The sequence below is a fragment of the Misgurnus anguillicaudatus genome, chromosome 12 (genome assembly GCF_027580225.2).
Source record: "Misgurnus anguillicaudatus chromosome 12, ASM2758022v2, whole genome shotgun sequence".
Lineage (NCBI taxonomy): Eukaryota > Metazoa > Chordata > Actinopteri > Cypriniformes > Cobitidae > Misgurnus > Misgurnus anguillicaudatus.
This window is the reverse complement of record NC_073348.2, coordinates 31,285,304-31,309,079: the sequence shown is the minus strand read 5'-3', so window position 1 is coordinate 31,309,079 and position 23,776 is coordinate 31,285,304. Positions and strand designations below refer to the sequence as shown.

General features: G+C 39.3%; 1 protein-coding gene across 1 annotated transcript in view; it reads left to right on the top strand.

Annotated features, from left to right (window-relative positions):
• uvrag (UV radiation resistance associated gene) overlaps positions 1-23,776 on the top strand; it is a 124,854-nt gene that overhangs the window by 58,342 nt on the left and 42,736 nt on the right. Inside the window, exons 12-13 of the mRNA XM_055208209.2 lie at positions 4,938-5,103; positions 20,303-20,378. Coding sequence (XP_055064184.1) covers positions 4,938-5,103; positions 20,303-20,378 — 242 coding nt within the window. The remainder of the gene's footprint in view (positions 1-4,937; positions 5,104-20,302; positions 20,379-23,776) is intronic.

Below are 23,776 nucleotides of genomic sequence, written 5' to 3'. Positions count from 1 at the left end.
AATAGCTGGATTCTTACAGGCAGGTTAACATTTTTAAAATGCTCTCAGCCAATAATATATACCCAATATAACATTCTAGAGCTTGGCATATCTAGAAAGATGTATATTTTAAGTCATTTAAGGCCTCTTTTTTGAAACCCCTTATGGACTCTGGACCCCAGGTTGAGAAACATCTTAAAGGGATAGTTCACTCCAAAATAATTTTTTTATCAGAAATTACTTACTTCCATGTCGTTTCAAACACGTTAATCCTTAGATTATTTTCGCAGTACATTTTAAGATATTTTGATGAAAACCAAGAAGCTTGTTACTGTTCCGTAGACTGCTATTTAATAGTCACTATTCAAGCCCAGAAAAGAATGTGCCATCAGTGGTTCAATCAGAATATTATGAACCGACAAAGACACTTAAAAAAAAGTTATGACTTTATTCAACAATTTGTTTTCTTCATTGGCAGGTTCACGGGCAGACTAGTTCACGACATAGTTGGCAAGCAACAAGCAACCATCGTAAACATGAACTGCTCGTAAACTGCCAACATGGAAAACAAATCGTTGAATATAGTCGTTATTTTTGTTTTCTTTGGGCAAAAAGGTGTTTTTGTCTTTTTATAATATTTTAATTGAACCTCTAATGCAACATGGACATTTTTGACAATGTCTCTCATTCTTTTCTGGACTTGAATAGTGACTATTGAATAGCTGTCTATGGGACAGTCACAAGCCTCTGGGTTTTCATTAAAATATCTAAAAATATGTATTGCGAAGATGAAAGAGAGACTCATTTTGGAGTTAACTATCCCTTTAAACATTTTCTTTATTTAACCTCAAAGAGAAAAAGTCTTAAAAGTTTTCTCAAAGTATGAAATAGATTTCAATCCAAATTGTGATCTGATGTGGTCTCACTTCTTTGTACGTCAGCATTATTTCATCTGTTACCCACCCTGAACTCTATAGATCTGTTTTAAACCATTGAAATCCATAGAGGTTAACCACTAGTGCTTCTTAGCATTGGCCACCATTATTCTCTAAACCACATTCTGATTCAGCTAAAACCCCATTCTCCACCAGATACAACACATCACGTGTCCTCTGTACAGGAGCTGCATTCAGTTCTGCTTCGCTGGTTGTAAATCCCTTGATTTTTGAGTCTTTTCAGCCTGGCTTTGGATCACAGGTTTCAGGCCATCAATCAATCACTCTGTGCCGCTCAGATCAATGAAAGCCTGTTTCCATAGACCCCTTCAACTTGTGTTTAAGAGCCAGGCCACTCCAGTCAGTTATTCACACAGCAGTAACAGTGGTTGGACCTCTTGACTTCACTCATTATGTAAGAGAAAAGGATTTTGTTAGCGCATTCATCTCAGAAAGTTGCCTTTTGAGTTTGTAATGAGGAAAATGTATTGTGCGTGATGGGTACATGCGATGTCCTTTGTTGTGCTGAAATTGGCCAGAGTTATGCGTTTCATTTTCCCATGTGTCCTTCATGCGGCATTGTGCGTGTCGCGCAGAATCACGTTTGGCTTTTTTCAGGTGGGGAAACCGTGACTTCAAAGAACATAGAGGTTAATGAAAGCCAGGTTGAACCGCTCATGCAAAAACATGCATGCACAGGCGGTCGCATGCGTGTACTGCTGTCCTCAATGTATGTAGTTATTATAGACGTTAGATCAAAATGAAAATGCAATTTTAGTGCAAATAAGCTCAGTTCTCTGCTTACATCAATTTTTATACTTCTCACCTTAATCCAGGATTTCCGGATTTGGTTTAGTTATCAGTTTTCTCAACCAGAGAGCAAACACGCAACAACAGTATTATTTGTTGTCGCCATGATCTGCTTTTTTATAATAGCCAATAATATGGTGTTTGTCCACAGCGTGTTGTTTTCATCTGGAGTTATGTTGCTGTTCTTGCCTGAAAGCCTTCAATACGTTGAAGCGTAGTGAGTTAAACCTAAGCATGTGCAGTTGCAAGCTTTTCTAGGATGTGTAGTTTGGATGCAAGGTTTTGAGAAAAACTAAGCGTATTCAATCTTTTTCACGCCGTCCAACGCTGACCTCATCTTCATCGTTGCCTAGCAACTAAATATTTTAGGTGAATTTGCCAAAAATGTGCTAGAAAGGTCACCGTTCCTGCCGTAAATGGGGCCATCGGCATGAATCGGATTGTATATAATTATTTAGGAAATGCAAACGTAAGGGTGTGATTATGCGTGTTTAAAGACAGAACACTAACATTAGTAGATCCCATTTTTTAAAGTACCGTTTAGCCCGTGGTGATGCTTTTGACCCAGTCAAGAAAAGTGCATCGCTGAGGTAACTTGCATGGCATTACGTTATTATATGACTTCATATAACTCGAGGGCCCTTAAGGTTACTCAACATAATGAATGGCCTTCATCCACTTCCATCAACTTAACAAACGGCCCCTAATTTAAAACCTTACAATGGAGTGAATTGTCTTGAATTGTTGTCGCTCATCCTTTAAGCCAGGATGTATAAATCTTGGCCTTAAATGAACAGTAGGCTCCAGGATTATAGAGTTCTGTCTGGATATGTTTGAGTGAATCTTATGAAAGCTGTAAAGGACATGTACAGGTCATAACTTACTTTAAAATCTAAAGAAAAAATGCTTAATTATATTCTGCCTAAAGAAATTGAAAGACCATTAAGATGTTTTTTTGGATTGCAGTATATTTTTATTACAACTGTGCACATTCTTTTCTTTCCCCTCCTGTTTTTCATTACTGTAATGCAAAAAATTATCTATTATTAAAATGCTATAAAGTATTTAAAAGAGTAGTTGATGCATGACGTCTTCATGGTAATTAAGTTTAAGGTAGGTACGATTGTAGGTTTAAAGTACTAGTGGATATCTTAATTATCATGAAAGTGTCACGTACTATCTTAATTGTCACGTAAAGTGTGCAAAAGTCTTACCATGGGTTCACACCAGCCACGTTTGAGGCTTCAAAATCGTGTCTACCGCATCTAGTTTGCCGCTTGAACATTTTCAATCAAAAAAATGTTTTGTTCATTCAACATACTTGAATTAAGGAAAACTTCACAAAATTAGTTTAGGCTTGTACAACAAGAATAAAATAAGTTTCTTTAAACAAATCATTTTTGTTGCACCAACTTAATAAATATATTTTCATTGGTCATAAAAATATCTTGTTCAATAAACTTAGTTCAGTTAAGTCAAACTGTTCCACGCAATTAATTCCGGTTTGTTCAACAAAGACAAAACAAGTTCATTTAAGCAATAAAGTCTAGTTAAACCAATTGTCAGTTTCTATATAATACTAATTAGCATAAGCACACGTAAGCATGCTAATGACACACTGGATGAACATGTGAGAAGAGATTGATCCTCAAACAGGCATTAACACAGTTAAAGAAGTACGTACATCACATCCACAACTTAACCACAAGCGCCACTCTTCTGCACGATGGTAACCAAACAATTCGTAAAAATATAACACAAAGTCTTCTAAATCAATAAGATAAACCAACATTAAACACTATAAAGTCTTTCTCTTTACCGTAAAAATACATAAAATAGCACTTAATTAAAAAAATTACTCTCCAAAGGCAGCTGCATGCAAAGCATGCTGGGAAATACAGATTCACGGCCCAGAAATAATAGCAACAAAAATCATTCATGTGGTCCCAACATAAAATGATTGAGTTCATGTAATTTTTTTACATTTAAGCAGATTGAACATTATAAAAATAGGTTGAGACAAAAAAAATGTGTTGTATTAACTTGTTTCATTTAAGTAAATTAGACTAGATGTAAAAATATTTTTTGAGTGTTGAATGTATTCGCGCATCTAGAGCGAAGTACACGCGCGGAATAAGCAAGCATTTCAGAGGCGAAATTTTCACATTTTTTACTCAGCGATTTAAACGGCAATTCGCGCCAAACGCAAAATGCACAAAAAGCACCATTCGTGTCGTATAGCTCTGGGTGACTGCTCATAGACAATATCAAGTGTTTCTCCATGTTGAATGAGTGACTCCGGGCAGGGCTGCCGCCACAGCAGCAAGCAGGCTCGTGATTGGTTAACACGGGGGGGGGGCGAAAATCCGCAAAAGTTCAAATTTTTTAACTCTGCGATTTAGACGGCAATTCGCACCAAACGAACAAAATGCACAAAAAGCACCATTTGCGCGTACCGCGGCAGACGCTCAATTCGCGGCATTCGCGCAAACAAGACACGGTAATGAGGCCGAATCGCGCGTCCCGCGCCACGCTAACTGCCTCATTCGTGTCGCGAGACTTCCAGACCTGCGTCAACGTGCCTTCACATTGACTTAACATTGAAATCACTCGCGCTTGACGGCTCTACCGCGGCTGGTGTGAACGCAGCATTAGCAAAGGTTTAATGTCCATCCATATTAATTTTTCACTCATTTATTAAGATACAAACAGAAAAGACAAGAAATATGTACACAAATTCAAACATTTTTAGAACTAAATGTCTTCTTTAGGCATCATTTAGTATTTAATGTGACCTCTATTGGCACTAAATGCATATTAAGCTTTTTGGAGGAGACTGAAGTCATCCGATTAGAATTAGAAATTAGGATTTAATTGCTTTTGGGTTGAAGAGATCCTCAGTTGCCTGCTATACTTTTATACTGTTTTTATTGCTACATACAAATTTCCTGTATTTTCTGGTTGTGTTCTAATAAAGAGACTATTAAATAATTATATATGATCACTATACCATTACAATAATAACAAATCTAATGATGGCATGGTGGCCTAAGACTTTTGCACAGAACTGTATAGTTTTCCCCAATTTTTTATTATAAAATGTGATCCACACTTTTTTTGTGAGATTCATTGATTTACTACATATTTACATTTTCATTTTATTACTATATATTCATCACAAGCCTAATTTTTCCTATATGTGTTTTTCTGTAGCAAAGGATGATGGGACTGTGGCAGTGGCTCTCGGTTACACGGCACACCTGGTGCTGATGATATCGTACTTCCTGCAGATTCCGCTCAGGTATCCCATCATCCACAAGGGATCTCGCTCCTCCATCAAAGACACCATCACCGACAAACTCACAGAGAAAGAGAGAGAGTAAGGCTGAATTATTTGTATTTATTACTCGCTGATTATAAAGTGTTTTTTTCATTTAATAAACAGTCATTTATCTGTTTGGCGTTTAGTAAATTTTCTCCAGACACAAAACTATAAGCATGCTGTGATTTATCTTATGGGTTGCACGCAAACGTCTTTCTTTTCATAACTGAGAGCAATATTTATGTGTCTGTTTGCACCTGTGTGTATGTGCATGTCATTTGTGCATCTGTCCGATTCAGCACAGGTTCTGTCTGGTTAGCGTGTGTGTTTCAGGGCCCTTTCTGAATTAAACGCTACTTAAGCGCTGCAGGGTTCTGACTTTCATGTACCCCATCCTGTTCCTCGAGCCTCTCATCTCTTTCATCTATACCTCTTCTTACTTTCATCTTTTTATCTTATCCTCTCTTTCTGGAGATTTATCGTGTCTGTTGGAGATTCAGAGATAAATTACAGCCTCTATGGAAAGTTTCCTAATGCCATTTTGTTGGATTTGTTTAAGTTTGTGTGTGAATTTCATATCTAAATGATGTCTTCTATCAGTTATCAGCAAGTTATCCAGATTTAGGAGTTTTAGTAATTTTAGATTGAAATGGGTAATATTGTGAACCAAATTTGAACTGTATTTCACCTCTTTTGAGCACCATTGTCGCACAATTTTGTTTAGAAATGTATTATTGCTTCATTGCAGCATTTTGTTAAACGCCATATGAGTTGCAGATCCGTTATTATTATTTGAAGTGATTCACGTATATTAATAGGGCCTATTTCTCAAAGCCTGTTTGTAAACCGTCTTCCGATTGATCTCAGTCCTGTGTCCACGTTTATAAATTATGCTGTTAAAACAAGCTTGTTTCCGACGTATCCGAAATAGCCTTTCATCATCTCATTAGATTCTTGCACAACTCGAGAAACCACCACGCTTGTATGGCCTGCCACGAATTCAGGCCTCTCCCCCTAATCTTCATAGTTTCAGGCTAAATTGCATCCTCAGGGTGTATGCTTACTCTGGCATGTGCGAAGATGCTTGTAATTTGTGCGACTTTTTGGGTGCACGTCATGCTGTTGTTGTCATGGTGACAGATGCATACTCTTCAGGCTTGGCCTTGAGACGCTGGCATTTTAATACCAGAACGTGTGGGCATTGCAATTACAGCATCGGCCAGCCTGTTGAAATTATTGTTTTTCTGTGTTTGGTGCCGTAACTAAGCAGGAACGATTCAAGAGATGAGGTTTGCATGATCGCATGTCTACGGCTCACGTGCCCAGAGACGAATCGCATTCCTACATTCCTCACGTGACGAAAAGTCCCTTAATGAAACTTGCAATAAAACTGGATTGTTATAATCATATGGGGCCCAATTTTAATGGCAGGTCAAGATAGCGTGCTTCGCATCTAATGTAGGAGTATAGTCTGATTCAGCAGCTTATAAGCGAGGAGGAAGATGATGAAGAGGTGGGAGTTTCAAAATAGGGTGTGTACACATATTTTTTGCAACTGAAATTGCACAGGCGCTTGCTTAGACATTTTCAGTGAGTTGCGAGCCAAGCGATGATGTAACTTAACTATACGACATAACTATCCCTTAAACAATCATCTTCTTTGGTTTATGAGTTACGAGCACATAATTAAACATCACAAGCTCTTAATTGTGTAATATATTTTTTTTTACATTAGTATTGCTAAACTTAAATTGTTTTTTACCCTACTAGCCAGCAATTTAAAGGGATCATAGCCTGAAAATCTGACTTTTTCCATGTTTAAGTGCTATAATTGGGTCAAAGTGCTTCTTTTAACCTAGAAAATGTGAAATAAAAACAACCCAGTAACTTTGTTTTGTTAAACCATTCTCTCCAAGCATGTTGTTTTGTGACGCAAGAATTTAGTTTTATTACAATAATAGCGCCCCTTAATCTGCTCTATCCAACCACAGCACTGCCATTAAGGACAGAGATAAAGTGAAAAAAAAAATCTGGAAAATTAAGTTTCAATTTTAACAAACCACCATCATTGCGATCAGTGTTTGCATTTGATCAGCTCATTTGCATTTTAAAGGACACACCCAAATATGGCACATTTTTGCTCGCACATACAACGTGGCAATTTTAACCTGCTTTAATAAATTATCTGTGGGATATTTTGAGCTAAAACTTCATATATGCACTCTGGGACACCAAATACCTATTTTACATCTTTAAAAAAAATCTCATAGTATGACCCCTTTAAGGCATCTAAGTCAATATTTTCAACCCTATATCAAACTTTATGGTAATTTCTAGAACAGGGCCAGGTTGGGTATAAGATTTAGCCCCCTGTTGGTGGATTTGTGTACTTGTGGTGTATACTGATGTAATTCGAAAGCATCTGGCTCAGATTAGGCCTCAAACATACTCATTTCAAAAGCCAAATCCCATTTTCTGTTACGTCTAGGGCCCCCTTCAAATCGTTCAGATCTGTAGCCTTCACCAGTGATCTAGAACTCCCAACCTACTGAATACTTATTCCTAAACTCGAGCACATGAAGGTAACATAATGTCGATGATCTGCATAGCACAATAGGAGTACAAGCCTTTGCAAGGTTCACAGACAGTACATTTGGCCGCCCAATCTGCCAGTCACAGCTGCTCCCAGGAGACGGCGCTGTTATGAAAGTCAAACAAGAATCAGGACACACTCTTCTTGACCCACGTTTGTGTATTTGTGAACGTCTGTATGTTTGTGCGAAGGGCAGCCGGTGCACGGCCATTAGCAGCAGCTGTGGAGGGGCCGAAACCGCCCGGGCGTTTAACCGACCTGTGTGTTTGCAGATGAATCAGGTGGCGCTGAAAAGATGAAGGTCCAACCCTTCAGAAGTCGAACTCCAAAGCTCATTTGAGCGTGAGTTACAAGGAGCGAAAGAACGGGGCCTTTGTAATTAACGCTGCACGAGCCGGGCCTGCATCGTGTCCCATTATCCCCTTTTTTAACATGACCCTGTGACCTCCACACACCATAACTTAAGGCATTATGAGGCACAATCAGCCCCGAAGTGTCATTGTTTAACATTGTGTCAGCTTTAGGCCTGACGGATACGCTTTAAATCATCTACTCTATCTTTCTCGTGACCTCGCCGGGTCTCGTGTTCATTTGTCAGGTCTATCTCTGCTTGTCTGACCCTCTTTGCATCGCCGTCACAGCAAGCACTTTTGTATAGTGGGTGTTCTCCAAGTTGCAGGCAGTGGTCTGTAAATCCAGGAGGACCATTAATCTCATACATACAGTTTGGAAAGATTAGCCGGAGATCTTGTAACTGTACTTACTGTACGGCTTTTCTTTTCTTTTTAGCCAGTGGTCTACGTGCTATTTTAGAGTTCTTATATGTAGTCATTACTTAAGTCATATTTATTAACATTTTTCCCATGTTTATTTATATATAAACTTTTTTTGAAATGGACAACTTGGGCCAATTAATACAGAAAAACCAGCCCGGAATAGATGGTAGCTAACTATTCCAAATAAATCAAAGTATATAGATTTTTTTTATTTTAGTCAGAATTCCCATAGTTACATTTATGTTATTCCCAGTTTACTATTATTCTAAAATGTGGAAAAAAATAATGGGTAATGACCCTAAACTTATGTATATTTGTGGATACTGTATCAGTCTTTAGCTTTCCCGCAGTCTGTACTACATCTTACCTCAGCTTCACACAGCTTCCAGCTCTTTCCTAGGTGTCATTGAGGTGGGCCATAAGCCGAAACAACCCCTGACCTTCTGATCTCACCTCCCTCACTGTGTTTAGGGCCTTATCCGGTCAGCCCGGCGGTGTAAACACAGACCAAAATGATGTGACTGTGGACACGATGCATCCTGCTGAATGCTTCACTCGGGCCCTGATAAAATCGGGTTGTGATAGAGATGAGGTGTATTTTTTGAAGATAATCATTAGTGATAAGTCAAAGAAGTGTCATCATGGAGATACGCCACACATTAAGGGTTAACTTGACCTGTAGAATTGAACTTGACCTGTCAAAACTCAGGGCATGATAGCTGGATAACCGTTATTTCATTATTTTCTATACTTAAGAACTAGGGCTGTGACGGATCACAAAACTCACGGTTCGGATCACATTACGGTTTTTGAGGCACGGATTGGATCATTTTTCGGATCAGCAAAAAAAGGGTGGGAAAAATCGAATAAGAAATAAAGAAATTACAAACATTTATAAAAAAAACAAGTTGCACATTAAGTAAGGTCTTAAATTATCATTAGGTACAGAAATCGAATTAAATGAATAATAACACTGTCTTTATTGTACAAATTTATTATTATTATTATTAATATTATTATTATTAGACACACAGAAGTGATTTTCTCTTTGTCTTGGGTTGTTTGGTTAACATTAATGACACAGACTTAAGTAGGTTTATTGAGGTTACTGTCTCTTTAAAAAACAACTTGCTCTTACATATCTTAAAATATGTAAGTGTTGTGTTTCAAGATGCACACCAGTGATGTTGATTTATAAATTATGCTTTTAAAAATGACTTGGATATACCAATTTAACCAAGGCCTAGTCCTGGCTTAAATTAATCCCTGTCTTGGAAACCACCCCGATATGTAGAAAACAGTAAATCACAAAAATGACTTTAGCTGGGATTTTTATAGACAGCGTCACAAGATTTTTATATATTTTCTTACTTCTATACCGTATAGTTATTTTACACTGAAAGTCTGTCTTAGTGTAATTGTGAACAGTGTATGTAGTGACAAACCACTTTCCAGGGTCATATTTTAAGTAATTTCTGCATTTTCTGTGCAGGACTCCTCCAATAAACTTTGGAAGTCTCGTAAATGAAATCTGATGAATCCCCATTCGGCTGTTAAGCCATTAGAATCAACATGCAACTTCCTTTGCTTCTTATTAAACTACGTCTGTCCTGTATTTTTTCTCTAGACCCAAGCAATTACGCAAAGTGAATCAAAGTGCACCAATTAAATGGAAAGAAATGGGATCCTGGTAACTTTTGGATCCTTAAGGTATAAACTTAACTCTGAAACCTAACCATTCGGCTACAACCACTAGACCATTATTCCTTCCTCCTGCCCTTTCCCTATTTTCCCCTGCATGTTAAACCGATTGAGTCCCAGTCGGGCGATCTCGAAACCGTAATGCTGCCGTTCATTCCACACCTGGGATGCCTTATCTGTGGCCAGATGCCTCAGAAATACAAGGCCCGCCTATCTATTAGTCCTTTTGCTTAACGTCATGCTGAAAGTACACACATACATGGTTCTTTTTTTCATAATGTGAATTAGATATTGGAAGCTCTTTTGGCCCCCCCCAGATGCATTTTTGCAATGCATTGGACTCTAACAACACATTGCACCCACGTTTCTACACTTCCACATCATTGCTGCATGTCTGATTGCAACAGAGCTAAGAGAGTCCAGGAGATGCGATCCAGATGTGCTCCGGTGATGGAGTCCAGAGATCGGGTTGTTAAACCCAAGCCTCCATCGCATTCAGGGTTTTATTGGGAACTGTATGATGGCGCTATCTACCTTTTCAGGGGGGCTTTATGACAAGCGTAAAAAATGGAAGCAGGGATTGACACATTGCACCACGGGCCCAAGACGCCAACTGTCAGATTGGGCTCCAAGACGGGGAGGCTCGGGCCAAGCCCGAGGAAGAAAAAAACACAGGAACCCTAAGCTCAAAGTCAAGAGGAATTATCAAAGAGCTCTGGAGCGTCTGTTCATGGACCTAAGATGGACTACACATTCTTTTTAGGGATGACAGACAGAGAGTTAAGAAAGTCGATTTTTCTTTTATCCAAGCATATTTCTTTAGAACCTTATATTTCAGGATATTAGATTATTTAAACGTCATACCCACACACAAGCCATCTTTCTTTTTTTTGAATTTGTCAGATTCAAAGCATAATGACTTTGTCAAGGACTGATATGATCTAAAGACAGTAAAAAGGCTTGTCAGTCTTTTATTTGGACACCAGGGATGATTTGTGGTGTGTGATGGGTTTGATAAAAGCATTGATCACAAGGTCCGACGACTGGAGTCAGTCTGTATCTCAATACCTCATTCGTCTGGATTTCATCCATGTAGTTTCTTTCACCCTCTCTTTTTCTCTGTAGTTAAACAGGAATCAAACTTAAGCTACGTGCACACCACCAGCGACTTTGTAGCTGTGTGTCGCCAGTCTCTTTCAATGAGGTCGTTAGGAGGCGTTCCTAATTCTGGTTGTCTTAAGTCCTATTCGGATGGTTATTGTTTCTCATGACTGTAAAAATATATTTGCATGCCTCCTCCCCGATAAAACTCATGCATTCGGCTGAGAGATGAATTTGCAGTGGACGTGTGAGTTTGGAAATGCGCTGCACGTAATGCTTCAGAAACCCTGCCTACTTCCATACTAAATAGCAGGCGAAAAGCAGTAGTTGAGGCGAGTAGTATGTCCGAACTAATAGTATTTGAAAAACAGTAGGCGAAAAGTACCCAGATTACCTACTACTTCCGGCAAGATGCTGAAGTATTAATTTGATGGAACCTTAATTATCCCGTGAGTCCCGGGAGAGAAGTTATCCAACGAAGAAAAAGAAGGAGAGGTATTGTTTTATTAAAAAAATGTCCAAAAGCAGTAACGCAGCTCTGTTTAATATGCAAAAACATTTTAAACAGCTGTTCCTTGTGGTTTAATTGCGCTAGTTTAACGTCATTCCAGTTAATGACTAACTTGTTGTTATGACACCGTATGTCATGTGATATATCAACATGGCAGATGTAGTACTTCTGAATTCATTCATACTATCCATATTCATACTAGATAGTACCTACTGTTTTAATGGTTGATGAGTAGGTACTAGGGTTGTGCCGATTAACGATAGTATCGTGCATTGACGATCGTAAGACACATCGCCAATAGTGAGCTTTCATGACGATAGTCATCAGGCGATGGTTATTATTATTATCATCGTAGTTTCACATTAACATGCAAATTGCGTGCTTTTCCTCGCATAAGAGTGGGCTTCACTTTGCGCGAGAGAGCTTGTAACACGCGCGGATCAAGTCCAGGTGCGTGCGAGAAGGAATCAGTGCTTCTTGGACTCTTGACTTTGTTTATACTCGCGCTCTGGTCCACAACATGAGTCTTTGCTGATCCGTTGTTCCCGCTCCCTGGCACCTAGGAAATTTTAGAGTGCCTTGGCTTTAATGACGCGCTCGGATTAATGGCATCAGTTTTAAGAAGGTTGCGGTCGTGACAGTGTTGCCCTTGCTTCTTTTTTTGTACACCAATCAAGTGACTTGTCATAAATGAGTCAAAAATTTACAAATAAATGAGCGTATCGGCAATCTAACAGGCTGACGATAGGACGATCTCAAAATGGGGCATATCGCCCAACACTAGTAGGTACTAGGAAGTCGCCAAGCTTTAACTGAAACAAACGAGATTGTGTCACTCTGCTGTTGCTAGTCAGTGGTGGTTTGCACGCAGCTTTAGATTTATTTTTTAGTACTTTTTATATTGTTGGATCCTGTATGATAAATTAAGGAGCTCAAATGCAAAAGTCGCTAAACGCCTCCTCCGTCAAAAATTAAATGATGATATTAACCGAATGCTCTCGGCATGTATTATGTTCATCTAGTACTATGTACGCTTCAAATCCGCTTACTTCTTTTCTTATTGGTCAGGGGGTTCAGAAGTGTATGCTAAATGAATAAATGTAAACAGTTTCGCGCTGCCATGGGTCATGTCATGTTTTTTGGTTTTTTCAATCATCATTTGTTAATGTCTCAAGGACTAAATCATGTCCATCACTGAGCTTGTAAATATTGGAATGGGTCTTATTTGAAATGGCTACGTTTGGTTGGTCAGTTTATTTTCAGAAGATACTGCTGCCAGAGCACAACCTTGTTGGTTGAATAGATGTTATTGGGTCTTGATGGGGTATCTGGCAGATAATTTATAATCATGCTGGATAGCTGTTTCGTTTTTTCGCTACTCCTCCTTCAAATTTGGTTAAATTGTTTTGAGATTTGGCACAGGTTATCTATGGAGTGAGCCCCAAAGAAATGAATGAACAACATAATTTTATCGTTTTAATTTTTTTTGCTCATATTTTAAAAGGTTGTTGTATTTCCTTTACTTTATTCTTCCTGTCCCGCACACTATCTTCTGCTTTTCTGGTCATGCATATTTACAGACTTTCCCACACAAACCCCTTTTTCTTTCCCCGGACATTTGTTCATTCATTCGCCAGATGAAGAGAGAACATTCCTCGTAACTACAGTGTTTTTAATGCACAGATTCAAAAGCGGAGGGTCATAAATCAACCCAGCCACTTTAAAACAAACACCTGCCCCCAAACTGTCAGAGCTAATGGCGGCACTTGCCGTATAAATCAGCCGTAGCTGTAACTCCCAATATCAGTGAAACGATTACATTGAGCATCTGCCATAGTGCTATTTAAATGGGCCAGGCCTCACCGATAGTCCTTGCTGTAACTTATGCCATTTTGTGTTCATTTTGTGTGTATTGAAAAGGTTCGTTGGTCACTTGCTTTGTTTTCTTAGTTTCTTTATGAGCTGATACAAGATAAAAGGTGCATTTTTCCTGCAAATGTTTAATTAACATAGTGCCAGAAAACAGAAAATAAAACCCTGCACACTTAGAAAAAAAAAGGTCAAAATATCTACCCCAGCTGTCGCTAGGGCAGTACCCTTATAAAAGGTCCTAATATGTACCATTAGGCACAGATGTGTACACTTTTGGTACCAATATGTACCTTGTTGACCTGTTTAGGTCCAAAGCTGTACTTTTTGAAGGGGTACCGCCCCATTGACAGCTTGGGTACATATTTTGCCAATTTTTTCTGACGGTGTATTATTACGTTATGCGTCTTAGGTTCTTCATAGATTGCTTTGAATGAGACAAACATTTTCATTACGAGTACATGTGGAATATTATATCGTGACACGCTACATGTTTAGATCATTAAAATAGGATGATCAAAGCTGAAATAAACAAACTTTCTTGTTATTGGACACTTAGGCAATAACTAAACATGCACGAATGTCAAAGCATTACATTAACAAAAAGACATCACAAGCACATGCTTAAGCAAAACATGCCACATAAAAAGGTTTGTTAGATTTTATTAAGATTAACATTTTGGACAAATTCTGGTTGGCAAACTTAATGGAACATGTCCATAGTTAATGTGATAAACTACACCTGTGGTTACTCCGCTAAAGGAACCTGCCTGACCTTAAGTGGAAATGACTTCATACAACCGCAAAACATTTGCCACTTTTAAGTTTTGTAGAAGTAAGAAAAACAACATTTATCTCCAAATGCCGCTTGGTTTTAATTTTGTTATGTAATGCAACATTCATACATATTTATATGTGCCTTAGCCCCAATTTTTTTCCCAAAAACAACATGGTTTGTTACACTGGATAGTTTTGTCTTAACACCACACTAAGCAAGTATGCTAGTAGTTTCACAAATTTTTTTTTGGATGGAGGGTAAACTGCATATGCTAAATTCTGATTGGTTGTCACTATTTCTAAATGCGCATAATGTAGTCTTTTCAAAGCCACTGACTGCTTTTACAGGTCAAAGGTCATTTACTGTGGGGGTGGCATGGTACTCTACTGACAGTCTGTATTACTTACGTTTATTAAGCCACAAGATTAAATGTCCTCTTTATTACCCCTACAAAAGATCTTGATGTACTGAAGAGAGAAGTTGCTTTCTTGTTTATAGTTGTTTTTAAGCAGGCAATAAATCAAGTGCATTGCTCTGTAAAGTTTGCTTTGGAGCGGGCACGTCTTGGCCGAACACTCTTGTTCTGTCATAGCGCAGTTGACAAATCACATTAAACTCGGTTAGCTTGGACAAGTGCAAATATAAGGTAAGGCAATAGAGACATAAATATGACACAAATATATTAAATGATGCTGTGGAATTTATCCTTGGATTTTAGTCTTATTCAGTTTACATATGTTGTCATTTCAGTCATTTTCAGGTACACATTAGATTGAAACATCTCTTTAGGTTAGTAGCATACAGGACACCGAGGCAGAAATGTTTAACTTCTGTGAAAAAATTGTGAGATGACACGCAAGATAATTATACACGATGTGTGTAAACATACAGTGTCATAAAAGACCTTTTAAGAATCTCTCATCTTTTTCTTTTTTCCTCTCTCTACTCCTCTCAACCTCTTCTCCTCTTTTTTGTTGCTGTCTGGTTTCTTTTCAAACCCTCCCATGCGAGGAAAGCACGCAATGCGCATGTTAATGTGAAACAATGATGATAATAATAATAACCATTGCCAACTATCGTCATTAAAGCCTGCTATTGGCGATATGTCTGACGATCGTTGATACACAATAGTATCGGCCAAACCCTAGTTTACATACACAATTGTAATTGGTTTAAAGAGCACCTATTGTCCGATTTTTTGTGTGTGTGTATTAGTACATGTTAATTAAAGGTATATGCTACAAACCCCAAAGTAAACCATGACGCGAGTTATCGTCTCCAACATAAATCTCTTTTCTTGGACTACAACAAACACATGGATTGTAGGCAACAGTTTACCTCCTGGGCTTGTTGATGTAGTAAATACCGACATTATCATAATTCCTCTCGCTTCGGACTCACAGCCTGCAATTGAACTCCTGTTAGCATTGCATTGTGACCGAATCTTTCAAACATAGCGTCACATTTCCGGCTGAAGTCAGAGGTATTTAGGCCAATCACAACGTACAGATTAGCTGACCAATCAGGGACACGGAGCTTTTCCAATCCGTGGGTTTCTCAAAGAGAGTGAAATCTGGAGCTACAAAAATGTACAGTATGTGGAAATAATGTGTTTTTTAACCAAAAACCACGTGAACACATTGTATTATACTAAAATACACAAAATAACGTTGTTTTTTAGCAATGAAATAGGTGCTCTTTAAATGTTCAATCCGAATGAAAATGCTCCATGTAAATAGAGCTGTGACTATTAATTGTGCAAATGCGCGTTTTCTCAATGAATGACTTTTAATGAATTAACGGTTAAATGCCGCAACATCCAAAAGCCAGAGGGCGCTCTCGTGCAGGAACTCCATTTGTGCCACAGAAGAAGTAGGATTACAAACACTATTCCAGGAAATGTCTAGCGGCATGTTTATATCGCTGTTATAAGGCATGTTCATGATAATAAAGAATATTTTGAATGATTGTGTTTGACGAGTGTTGCTTTTTTAAATGCACATTATAAATGATTTAAACTCATAGTGATTTTAGATTGATAAGGACTTCCTATTGATCACAAAGTCGTAGTACATGCACAAGTTGTGCATGAAACACAGAATCTGAGCCTTGCGATACATAATCGATTTCAGACAGGTATTTTTAATGGGAAACGCAATGTATCATCACAGCTCTACATGTAAACACCTCAATCGAAATAAAAAGAGCCAAACCGATTAAAAATCTAACAAGCCCCTAAGTTGACATTGGAGTAAAAAAAAATCTAAAGTTTAGTTTCATGTTCTCACGCGAAACCTTCATGTGCAGAATTTTTTTTAAAGTTTAGTTTCGCGTGCGCACATGAAACTTTGCTTTCACGTGTGCATGCGATAGTTTCATGTGCGCGCACGATAGTTTCACGTGCGCACGCGAAACTAAACTTTAAAAAAAATCTGCACATGAAGGTTTCGCGTGAGCACATCAAAAACTTAAGTTGCACACGCAAAACGAAACGCGATAGTTTCACGTGCGCACGCGAAACTTAACTTTATTTAATTTTTTCTCCATGTCCCCTTAGGGCTCCATAAAAATCTAATCCGTTTGACGGGTATTTTATACCTTTTGTAATCCGCTCAAAAGGATAGAAAACACTGCTTGATAATTAGCGTGGCACAAAGCTCTGTGTGCGTTTATCGTTTAGTAATTATGGCCTGAAATAAACGCACAGCGATTTAAGGAGGATGGCTTGTATGCATATCTTAAAGCAGCGCAAAACTATATTTGTGCAATATGCGAATGATCAAATCTGATTTGAAGATTGTTCCATATAAACACGGACATCAATCCGATCACATATAACTTTTCTCCTCTCACTTCTCTCATTCGTACTCCTATTTTCAGTCCTATCACGTCTCTCCTCTCGCTTCTTATCACTCCTCTTACTTCTATTACTTCTCACCTTGCATTTCTCTCTACTCTTCTCACTTCTTTCCTCTCCTCCTACTCCTCTCACATCTCTCTATTCCTCTCCCACCCCTCACTCTTTTAACTTTTCTCCTATCATTTTCTGTTCTCTCACTTCTCTCCTCCTCCTCTCAATTTTCTCCTCTCATTCTCATCTTCTTTGTGCATGATATTTTTTCAATAACGTACTGGAAGCCTTCAGAAGAGGGTAAGGAAGAATGTGCGTCACTGTCGTGTTCAATTATTGACACTTTTTTTAATCGTGTAACATTTCAGATCAAACACGGGAAAGAGATTTAGGAAATTCTGAAGTGGAAACATGGAACCTAGTTCTTGTGGCTGTTTTCCCCAGTCACAAGCATTTACTGAAGAAAGTAAAGCTCTGCTATTGATAACCTCCCACATTCGAGAGGGGACAATGATGAAAGCACAGTCACCACATTATTGGAAGGAGATTAAACATGTCAGTTTTCATTCAGTTTACACTAAACATTTCTTAAAAGATCAAATCTTTCTCACAATTGATCTGTTCACAGATATTTTCTGAACATTGATTCAGAAACAAAAAAAGCTGTGGCCTAGTAGCAAGCATATATGCGTGCTTATGGCGTTGATGCGGTCTCAGATTGTTTCCCAGTCCCGTTCCCCTTTCTTTTTCCCACAATTTCCTATCCTCTCTCTATTATTAAGTGTAATTTCCAAGCACTTTTTGGATACAATGAGAATGTTTGTGACAGAATTATCATGAAAAAGTTTGCGTCAAATTTTCATGTTGAGTCATTCAGAGATAACAGTATGAGCTGAAGTAGACCAGATTACGTGCCTGTGGTCATAAATCTACAAAACTACGCATGTTTCTGCCCAATGGGTCCTATTGTGAGGTGTGCGGGGAGTGTTTTTCTGCCATGTGAGAGTGAGCATGTCTGCACATTTACAGTAGTGATAAAAACCACTAATTTCCTCCCCCCTTTTCACTGCCTATCCTAAATATACATTTTCACATATGTAAGTGCACACATACACGTACTTCCTGCCCCCTGTTGCTCTGTTATAATGTATTTGACTGGACATTCCCTTGAGAAATTCCTGGTGCTCTGTGATCCGGAGCCGTATGATCTCACACACACACACACACACATGCTCATTAATCACTGTTAAGCGACGGTCTTTGCCTGTGTGCGTTTGTATACGCAAGTGATTTTTGCCAGGGTTATTGTGTCCGCTTCCCTGGAATTTGGTAAGATGTGACTTGTCAGGATTGTTTTCTCAAGATTCAGACAACTGTATATTGTTCAACTCCTTTAGATTAAAAACGACACAACTTGTGTGTTAAAATAACGCGTGTGTGTATCTTCAGTCCAGCGAGGGTTTTAAGCATGCACCTGCTTTGAGATTACGTCCCCCTGGGGCTTGCGGGTCATTCAGGAAGTGTGTAAGTGTGTGCGTTAGAGAGAAAGACGAAATTGTTAAGACGGGAAGTAAAGGGAATTGCCGGGTCTGTCTCCACTCTTCTGCGATTAAAAGCAGAAGTCCCAGGTGCCGCTGACAAAAAGGCCTCACGGATTACAGAGGAACTTCCGGAGGATCACTCGCACCTTTATGTTAGGTGTCTGCTGCCTTTAGGCTATAGCGTGTGACCTCAGGCTGGCTGCGGTTCGCGACCTTTCCTCCCGAGCGGTTCTGTTAAAATACGAGATGAATAACTGCATGTCACACGCTTTCACAATCGTGACAGTGTCTTATAAACGCATTCCACAGGTATGCAGTCTCGAAAACACACACACAGTGTTTTAACAAGCTTGACAGCGATGTCAGGAGAGCTTTGTGGTTTACGTGCTGATGTTTTTGTTGATCACAGGTGGTTAAGCTTGAGGCTCTCTCTCTCTCTCTCTCTGTGTTCTACCACCTATAAGCTCTTAATAACAGGGCAGTAATGTACTCTCATATTAGGGGGGCTATAGTCAAGTGTTAGTGAGAGCAGCATCATGTAGGGTGCAAATATTTGCGTGCAGTCTCCTGTCTTATTCTTTACCCCTCTTTCCCCATCATCTTAATTTAAGAGGGACTTTCCCGCTGTATTTTTCTTGGGCCATTTTCTCCAATAAAACAAATGGGACGTTATGTTCAGTCAGTGTGCATGTGGGGCCAGCTTTTTATAACCTGTATATAAACTCATACTTAGACTTGAATATACAGTAAAGTCTGGATCACTCAGCAGCTTAGATCAACAGAACTTTATTTTGTTTACCCAGAATTCCCTCAAGTAGTAATAAATCAGGTCATATTTATTTTAATTCAATTATAAAATATGAATCGATCAATTGTAGATGAGTTAATCTGTATGCTCTCGCAGATTTTTGTAATTAAATAAGTCCTAAATTCTTCTGTGTGCACCAGTGCATTATTAGTAAGTTGTGTTCATCTGTTGTGCATCTTGACTATTCGTTGCTCTCATTTCGACATTGATATCGTGTGCCATTTGGCCATTTCTAAATCATGATTATACTGGCAGTTTAAACAAGAACTGACCAGAAGAAACAGGCGGGAATGATCCAATTTTAATGGATAATAGATTGTGTTTCAGACATGCATTTGAGAAACGGATCAGAACCAGACCTCCAGAGCTCTAGGCATTCTGTTAACATCTGCAGAGAGACGTCTTACATCAGAAATAGCCTTGTATCGTTGCTCGGTTAACTTCACAGAGCATAAATACCCAGAATGCATTGAGAAACCTTGACCTCGTTCATTTGCAAATACGCAGTTATTACTTGCAGGCTTTGGACTTTCGATTTAACCCTTTGTCCAGTTTGACAGATGACCTGCCATTTAGCTTGTTTTGCGCTGCGCAAAGTTATGAACTGATTACGACCTCGTAAAAAAACGTCCTTCGCGTTGCGTTTAATATGGGAACCATGTGTAACGGTTCAGAGGTGACCAATGAGACCTTTCTCGTGATGACTATGTGCTGTTCTTGTTTGCAGGTTCCCCCTCTACCCAAGAGGAGAGCGATTCCAGTTTGAATATGGCGTCTACTTGCTCAACAAAAACATCGCACAGGTAAGACACAAAAACGTCTAGATACTAAATAAAGTCATCAAATAGCCATCCCATGAGCCGTAGCATAAATTCTAGGTTCTGCAGATCAAATCGAACATAGTCCAGGTTTCGCAGTAAACGCAGGATTAATGTTCTTCCGTGACGCTGGGAGTGGAATCCAGGCCTTCTGCTACCCAGCTGTTCCTCAACCTAAAGAGGAGATGAAATGTGCAGATTAAAATGGAAAGAGAAATGCAAAGGTCGGACCGGGCCGTCTCTGACCCGCACGTTTAAAGAACAAAAACATAGCGGTGAAGGGTATGGAGTGATGTGTAAGCGTAGCCTGCTCCGAGGGGAATAGTTATATAAATGTCATGTTTGATCTATGCCTCCATTTGTAGTCTAACTGTGAGATGCCCTCCGCAGCTTGTTCCTCATACTTGATGTCGACCGCCATTTCCATTTCGCATTCCCTTAATCAGAATGAATGTAATGCTTTGCACCTTTGCCAGGAATCTTCATTAACCTTGTCAAAGTTGCTCTGTGGGGTGAGACAATAGATCTTCTTTTGATAGGTTGACGGCGAGTTCGAGTTCAGCCCGGACATTTTAAACTTATCGTTTGTGAAGTCTCTCAGAGGAAGTCGGGACGTTCAATGATATCGGTATTTTGAAGCATCTGATTTGACTGAACTCCACCGGTTGGGCTTTTAATATCCGCTAACAAAGATGTGCTGTAACCCGCTCCATCTTTTTTTTTTTTGCTCTTGCCTACAGTGCAATTTAATGAGCTGTAACCCGTTGCATCTTTCCAGGCTTTTTCGATTGCCTCTGTGTAGCGTCTGCAGGAATCTCATCTGTGTTTCCGATCGCTCCGTTCCACTATCACATGTGTTCCAGTTTGGGAGAGGAACCGTACGGAGAATGCATGACGCGTTGCCCTTGAGTCACGCTACATGTCATTTCCTTTTTTAGCTTTACAGAAACCTCGACCTCAACCCCTTATACCATCGCATCTATTCTTTGTCTCTCCTGTTCAAAACACACATGCTGCATTGCTACTTCTAAGTTTCTGATGCTTTTTGACCCCTAAATATTCGAAAACTACTACATAGTATTTGTGACTAAACTAAAAAATTCATGCCACCGCATCTTATCTTCCTGAAACGCACACCCCTCACAAACCCTTGACCCCCTATATGTTTGAAAGTTGACCTTGGCATTTCCGACATATGATTTGCCAATGACTGGCAAGCAAAAAGCTGTATGTTATTTTGTTTTTATTTTTTTTCTACCGCTCCTCGCTTGTTTTTCGCTCGACCTTTCGTTTTGTCTAATGCATTCCGTTCGTCAGCCGTAGCCGCGGTGGCTCTCTGTGTCCGGCTGCCGAGACTAAGCGGAGATCGGGTTTCACAGCGCCACTCTTGTTCAGGAATGGAGGAGATTAAACGTCTATCTTTTATTAAATTGTGTGTTTGAAAATGATCCAGGCAAGCAGGAGGGAGGGGGGTGGCTGTTTTAGTTGCTTTGAAGCAGAGCGCTGACTGGATGTTGTTCTTATTTAGTCCTCGTGTCATGGGAGGAAGGGAGGAGGCATGGAGAAGAATGTCAGGTGGTCGGCGGAGTTTCGGTGGTCAGTTTGTCTGTGAACGATGAGTTCACAACATAGAGATAAAAAAACGACACATGTTTATAGCAGTTTTCTCTTTTAGCCAATGCGTTGCGTTACCTGGATGTTGTTAGTGAGATGAAGGTGAAAGATTGTGTTTGAGTTAGTGTTTAATACTTCATGGTTTGTGTTGGTGTTTGTTACATTAGGTCTTAGAAATACCAAGGCGCTCTTAATTTGTAAGCACTCAGTTTGGGCTAGCATACTAGCTTTGGCTCTGACTCGAGACATGAAAAAGACAAATGAAGAGATAAGAGTCGTGTTTTTTCCAATCATGTTAAATAACTGAAGTAGATGTTTAATTCAGCACATCTCTGCCAAGTTCGTAGACTGCTGTTCTCTGTCACAACAACATCTGTGATGTTGTGAATTCGGCTTTAAATCCTCATTATGTTTTAGGACCTATTCTTGTTGGAGCCACAACAAACACACTTTTCCTGCTGTTGTATCATATTTCTCATGTGGATCATTCAGTGCCTTAGTTTAGAGATTTGGATGAGATATTGTTTGGGTCAACACATGTCTAGAATAGCTTCCAAGATTTCAGATCCAAAAGAATCATCTAGTTAGTATGTGTTTGTGTGTCAGGGCCTAAATGTTTATCCTCCCCAAGAGGGCAGAATTCCTAAAGAAGCTCAAACTTGCTCCGAGTCCGAACGACTGCCTCTTGAGACACAGAAATATTACAGTTAACAATCAGCTGCCAACCTTTCTAGTTATCTTATTTGGCGAGGACCAGGGCTGAGGACCGGGGCTGTGCTTGGACTTAATTCCAAAGTGCTCTAAAGATTATTCGGGAATTTGGACAGGGAATGATGGAGGTCTTGCTTAGTGCCACAGTGTGGTTTTGTCAGTGGCCCTGGTACTAACAGTCCTCTTTGGCAGGGTTCCCCAAATCTTACCCTGGCCGGCCGGAGCACTGCAAAGTTTAGCTCCAACCCTGATCAAACACACCTGAGCAAGCTTATCAAAGTCTTCATGATCACTAGACAATCACAGGTGAGTAAGTTTGTAGTGCTCGGGCCCTCCAGGGTAAGATTTGGGGAACCCTGCTCTATGGTGATTTGAAGACTAGTCAAGCGTTTTTCACCTGGGATTAATATGCTGTATATTTCAAATGTGTGTCCTGTTGCCATTGTGAATATTGGTTTAGTGGCCAAAACCATTAAATGCCATGTCGATATTTCAAGTAAAGTCCTGAAAGGGCACGGAGGACAAATGGGTAATGACCGTGGATTGTGTTAAAACTTCCCTTGTAAGTACTTGGACCTGAATACAGCCTGAATCTGGCAGACACATGCTTCAAAGCCCCCTCCCAATGTGTGGTTCAGTTTCATCAACTGTTTACCATGTCTAATCCAAAGAAGTTGAGTTTTTTTCCAAAAAAGCTTGCATGCACTTAATGTAGAAGGTTTTGCAGCGAAATACAGTAAAATTTGTTTAAAACCAATGAAATGACATTTGTGAAAATAAAGCATTTCAGTTACTGACTAAAAAACCTTTGCATTGCCATTAAAGTGAAATTACTGAATCTAAACATAAGAGCCTGATAAAAAATGCTTATTTACAAGAAAACATGTTGGATGCACTTAGAGGGTTTTGCATCTGGACTACTTAAAGGGGACATATCGTGAAAATCTGTCTTTTTCTATGTTTAAGTGTTATAATTGGGTCCCCAGTGCTTCTATCAACCTAGAAAATGTGAAAAAGATCAACCCAGTAACTTAGTTTTGGTAAACCATTCTCTGCAA